The following is a 5,169-nucleotide window of genomic DNA, read 5'->3' as shown; positions in this document are numbered from 1 at the left end:
ATTATGTTTGGATATAATAATATAAAAATACTTTTTTGTTTATTTATTATATGAAAAACATTTTTTTAAGGATAAAAGATCTTTTAAAAAAAGATGTAAATTACAGGTTCTCAAAAAAGATATTTTTTTGATTTGTCTAGTACTTTTACTTTTATTACTCGAAATTTACCAAACACGCTAAAAAATAAAAAAAAATTTTATTGAAAAAAGATATTTTTTTTTATCAAAATAATGGCGTCCAAACAAGCACTTGATGTGATATGTATTGACGTGTCTGTCTGTATTATTGCATGCACCTGCCTGATCCTATTCTTAATGTGATTGACATCTTGATTATTATTGACCACAAGTTAAACAAAAATGAAAGCTAGATCAGAGAAAAATTAAAGGCCTCAATTCAGCAATAAATAAACATTATGTATGTATTTGAGTTGGAGGTATGTTCAAGCACATAAGTAAGAGTTGCTGGGTTTATTAATTCTCATATAGCATGGGGAACCAAAAAGAAAAAATTAAGCAGCAGAACCTGTATGTCAAAGATAATAGAGTGATGTTACCCGTTAAATTAAAGAAAAAATAACACTTAAATAGATGAATAGTGAAAGAAGAAATTTCACCGTAAAATAAGAATTAGTCAGAAACAATCAAATGTTTAACATAGTGAGGACCAAAAAAAAAAATACAATTTAAAAAGTTTGATATATATAGTCACTAAAATTAATTACCAATAAAATAAAATATATATTAAAATATAAATAAATATTAAAAATAAATTAAATTTTATATGTATTTATATATAAATATATTAATGACTAATTTTAATGTATAAATAACATATTTGATATAACCGTATATATTAAATATTAGTTTTAACTTTTAAGTTAATTATATAAGAACCCAATCAAGTTTTTAAAATAAGGTTCGAATTTTATTTTATCCAGGTAATAATATATTAATCAACAATAAACTAGATTTATAATAAATTAATATTTAATTTATTAAACTAAAAAATATCGTATAAAAAATAATTCTTTCGTAATAAAATTTATTATTTAAACTAATGAGCAATAATAATAATTGTGGTAGTTACTTGACAATGAATTTGGATTCTCTAAATTTTAGATTTTTACTTTAGAGAATAAAGTGAGATTCTTTACCATTGAATATTTTTTATCTCATATTTTTTCTTGGTTCTACGTATACTTATAAAATAAATAGTAATAAATTATACTTTATTATCTAAAGTAAAATTTAAAATTTAAAAAATTCAAATACAATATAATAGGAGGCTATTTCTATATAAAGTCCTAGAAGGCTGAGTGCTCTATCTACTTCCTATACATCTCTGAAAGTGGTTTATTTTTTAATTAAGAGATGGCACTAACTGGTAAGCTTAGCACTGAAAGTGCAATCCAGTCACCAGCTTCAAAGTTCTTTGACCTCTTGGCAAAGAAACTCCACGATGTTCAAAACGTCTGTGAAAGAGTGCATGCTGGCAAGCTGCATGAAGGTGATGACTGGCACAGCGTCGGTGGTTCGGTCAAACACTGGACTTATGTCATAGGTAATAATAACACACTCCATGTTATTATATTTTATGAAATGGGATAATTAATATCCTTATAGCTATAGAAGATAAATTTAATTTGTTGTAGTCTATAGAATCTACTGAAGGAAAATTGAGGTGATCTCAAGCTAGAAGGTCAACAGTTTGTCCTTTTTTTTGCTTCATTTTCAAGCAACAAAATTTTAATTAGTTAATATTGACTAATTTTTTTTATTTTATTAATATTTATTTTTTAAAAGATTTAGAATTTATAGTTGATAATTTAAGATTTAGAATTAAAAATGGATGATTTAGTGTTTAAAATTTAAAACATAAAATAATTTTAAAAAATGTAGTTGTGTTACTCGAAAAAAATAATTTCTTAACATTATTTTATTTTTCTTAATTCTTTTGTTTTCAGAAATATGTTTTTGATTTCAAGAAATATATGAGTCTATGTTTAGTTTTGCTCTAATTTCTTAGTTCGTATTGATGGTTCTCTTTTTAAATATTAAGGTTTTTCTTTTCTTTATTGCTTAGATTTTGTGTTGAATGATGATATTGATAGAGACTAAAGAAGATATTTAGTTATAATTATAATTACAAAAGAATTAACAAAGTTTTCAATATTTTTAAGACAATGCAAACGCATATGATTTTTGGTTGTTAATACTTATAATAAGCATAAAAGTTTAGAAGGAGGTAGGACCAAAATCAAAGCGAACATTCTTAGGATCTTACTAATTTTACGCTCATATTTTATCTAAAGAGTAGAGCTAAATTTTAAAATGGTTTTTGAGATTGGTATTGTGTATTAAAATTATCTCTAAAATTTTAATCGTATCAATTATAATTTTGAAATTGATAAAAGTGTGTCACGTTGGTTTTTGGTTTATTTTTGGTTAACGGCATGATGACATGACTTGATAAGATAGATTGTTAGTGACACGTGTCATTCCATAGTTTAACCACGTGTAATAGTATAATGATGTGTTAACTAGTGACATGCTGACGTAGACAGTTGTGCCACGTGTCACAATGCTATTTGATCATATGTTAGTTTGTGTCATGTGTCGTAATAGTATTCATCCACGTGTCATCCGCTATGTCATCATTATAGATGTATCAAATTAGTCATTCACTTTGCATTAAGTGAGTCATTTTTAGTTCATGAAATTGAATGTCGTGCACTAAACTAGTCCATTCACTAGTTTTTTTCCTCATTTTTTTTTATAAATTCAAAATTCTCAATATTTTTTAATACATTAATTTTAATTCTATTTTTTCACATGTTATTTAAATACAAATGCTTTTATAAAATATTTTTTCTCTTACGACTACCCCTAACCGTCGTCTTGGAATGTGAAGACATTTCAAGCACCCTACTACCATCTCCGACCTCTTTCATCTAGACTGAAGAGGTCGGAGATGGCAATAAGGGTGCTTGAAGTGCTTTTAATGTATCTCATTTACACACAATGAAAATATGTATTTCATAAGAACCAAAAAAAATTTTAATTATTGATTTCTTGTTAAAAACACATATTTTTTTATTAAAAAATGTGTCTAACCAATCATATAATTCTTTTTTTATAATAACATACTTATATATTACAAAATTTACCAATGTTAAATTATTATAGAAAAATTATATAATTAAAACTAAAATCTTAAAATTTCTTATAAAAGTACATGTATTTAAACGATATGTAAAAAAAATAGAATTGAAATTAGTGCATCCAAGATATTAAAAATTTTAAATTTTAAAAAATGAGAAAAAGTAGTGAAAGGACTAGTTTAGTTCACGACATTCAATTTTTGGGTACTAAAATGAGTTACTTAATGTAAAGTGTGGGACTAATTTGGTCCATCTAAAATGATGACATAATGGATAATACGTGGACGAATACTATTGCAGCACGTGGCACAAACAAACATGTGACCAAATTGCATTGTGATACATGATACAACTATCCACATCATCATGCCATATGTCACCAGTCAACACATCATCATACCATTACACATAGCCAAATCATGGAGTGACACGTGTCACTAACAACTTACGTCATTAACCCATGTTATCATGTCGTTAATAAAAATTGGGTCAAGCATTAACGTAGTGTACTTTTGTCAATTTCAAGAATGCAATTAGTATAATTAAAATTTTAAGAACGATTTTAGTACACAACACTAATCTTAAAAATCATTTTAGAATTTAACTCCATCTTTTCAATTTTCTAAAAACAACTTGTAGTAACTTAAAAAAAAAATAGATATGCAAATCTTTGAAAAAGATGTGATAACTTGAAAAAAAGTATAATTTATTATTTTTTGTTAATAATTAATCGATAAAGATATTTTTTTAAATCTTAAATACTAAATTTGACACTTTAAATTTTATCTGTATAAAAAAATAAAATATTAACTTAAAGTATTAGTTAATATTGATAAAAAGTGTTAATTTTTTATTATTTTTCAAAAAATTAAAACTTTTCTAAAATAAGATTGATAATTTATGTATAAAAAGAAGAAAAAACAAAAGAGAACAACAACAACAACAACAATAATGTTGCGAAAATAACTTATTTTTCTAATATTTTATTGACATTAAAATCAAAATGACTTATTTATCAACAGTATAACTATATTTAAATTTGTATTTTTTTACCTTCAAATAAAAAAGGTTGATGTTTTACATTGACAGATGGTAAAGTAAGTAAAGAGACTATTGAAAGTATTGATGAACAGAACAAGACAGTCATATTCAAACTCTTTGATGGAGATATCGATCAACGCTACAAGGCCTTTAAGATTATTTTTCAAGTGATTGAGAACAATAATGGAGGTGGTTCGGCTAAATGGACCGTTGAATATGAGAAGGTCAATGATGATGTTGAAGCTCCATATGGCTACATGGAATACTTTGACAAGTGTAGAAAAGAAATGGATGTTCATCTTCTCCAGGCATAAGCTACAACAATTAACAATAATAATAATAACAACGTGTTTGGGTATAAAGTTAATAAAGTGTGTTGACTGTGTTTATCTTATTAGTATAATCTGTGTGAACTTCATCGTAAAGAATAATATCGATGTTTGTATCGTTTGCTATTCTTCGTTTGAATGAATGAATTGAATACTACAAAAAATTTAGGTAAAAATGGCAATTTTTTTTTGTATTTACGGCGGTTTAAACTGCTATTATTACTAAGAATGGTGGTTTTGTAAAGCGACGTAATTTTCGGCGCTATTCTAGTTATTACTGCGGTTTTCTGAAGACCGCCACAATTCTCTAAGTTAAAATGACGGTTTTTGAATAGGTTAAAACGGCGGTTCAAACCGTTATTATTTCCAAATAAACACGTTTTCTTGTCGGTTAAAACGGTGGTTCAAACCGCCGTTATTTCCAGAATTAAAACGACAGTTTTTGAATAGGTTAAAACAACGGTTTGAACCGCTATTATTACTAATATATAATTTTTTATTATTGAAAATCAAAAGTATAACTCCTATATAAAAACTTGTTTTACTAAACTTACCAAAATACAAGCATTGTAATAAGCACGAATCAGTCAAATCTACCATCCAGTTTCCTAAATTATCTTAATATCTAATAATGC

At 25.8% G+C, this 5,169-nt stretch overlaps 1 protein-coding gene across 1 annotated transcript; it reads left to right on the top strand.

Moving 5' to 3' along the window:
- The first annotated feature begins 1,327 nt into the window (after positions 1-1,327).
- On the top strand, positions 1,328-4,687 carry LOC130946717 (MLP-like protein 34). Its single transcript, XM_057875552.1, has 2 exons — positions 1,328-1,564; positions 4,254-4,687. The coding sequence occupies exons 1-2, from the start codon at positions 1,375-1,377 to the stop codon at positions 4,517-4,519; spliced, it is 456 nt and encodes a 151-aa protein (XP_057731535.1). The 5' UTR covers positions 1,328-1,374; the 3' UTR covers positions 4,520-4,687.
- The last annotated feature ends 482 nt before the right edge of the window (positions 4,688-5,169 follow it).

The sequence above is a fragment of the Arachis stenosperma genome, chromosome 8, assembly GCF_014773155.1.
Source record: "Arachis stenosperma cultivar V10309 chromosome 8, arast.V10309.gnm1.PFL2, whole genome shotgun sequence".
Lineage (NCBI taxonomy): Eukaryota > Viridiplantae > Streptophyta > Magnoliopsida > Fabales > Fabaceae > Arachis > Arachis stenosperma.
The sequence above is the reverse complement of the archived record's forward strand: the minus strand, read 5'-3'. Positions and strand labels throughout refer to the sequence as shown.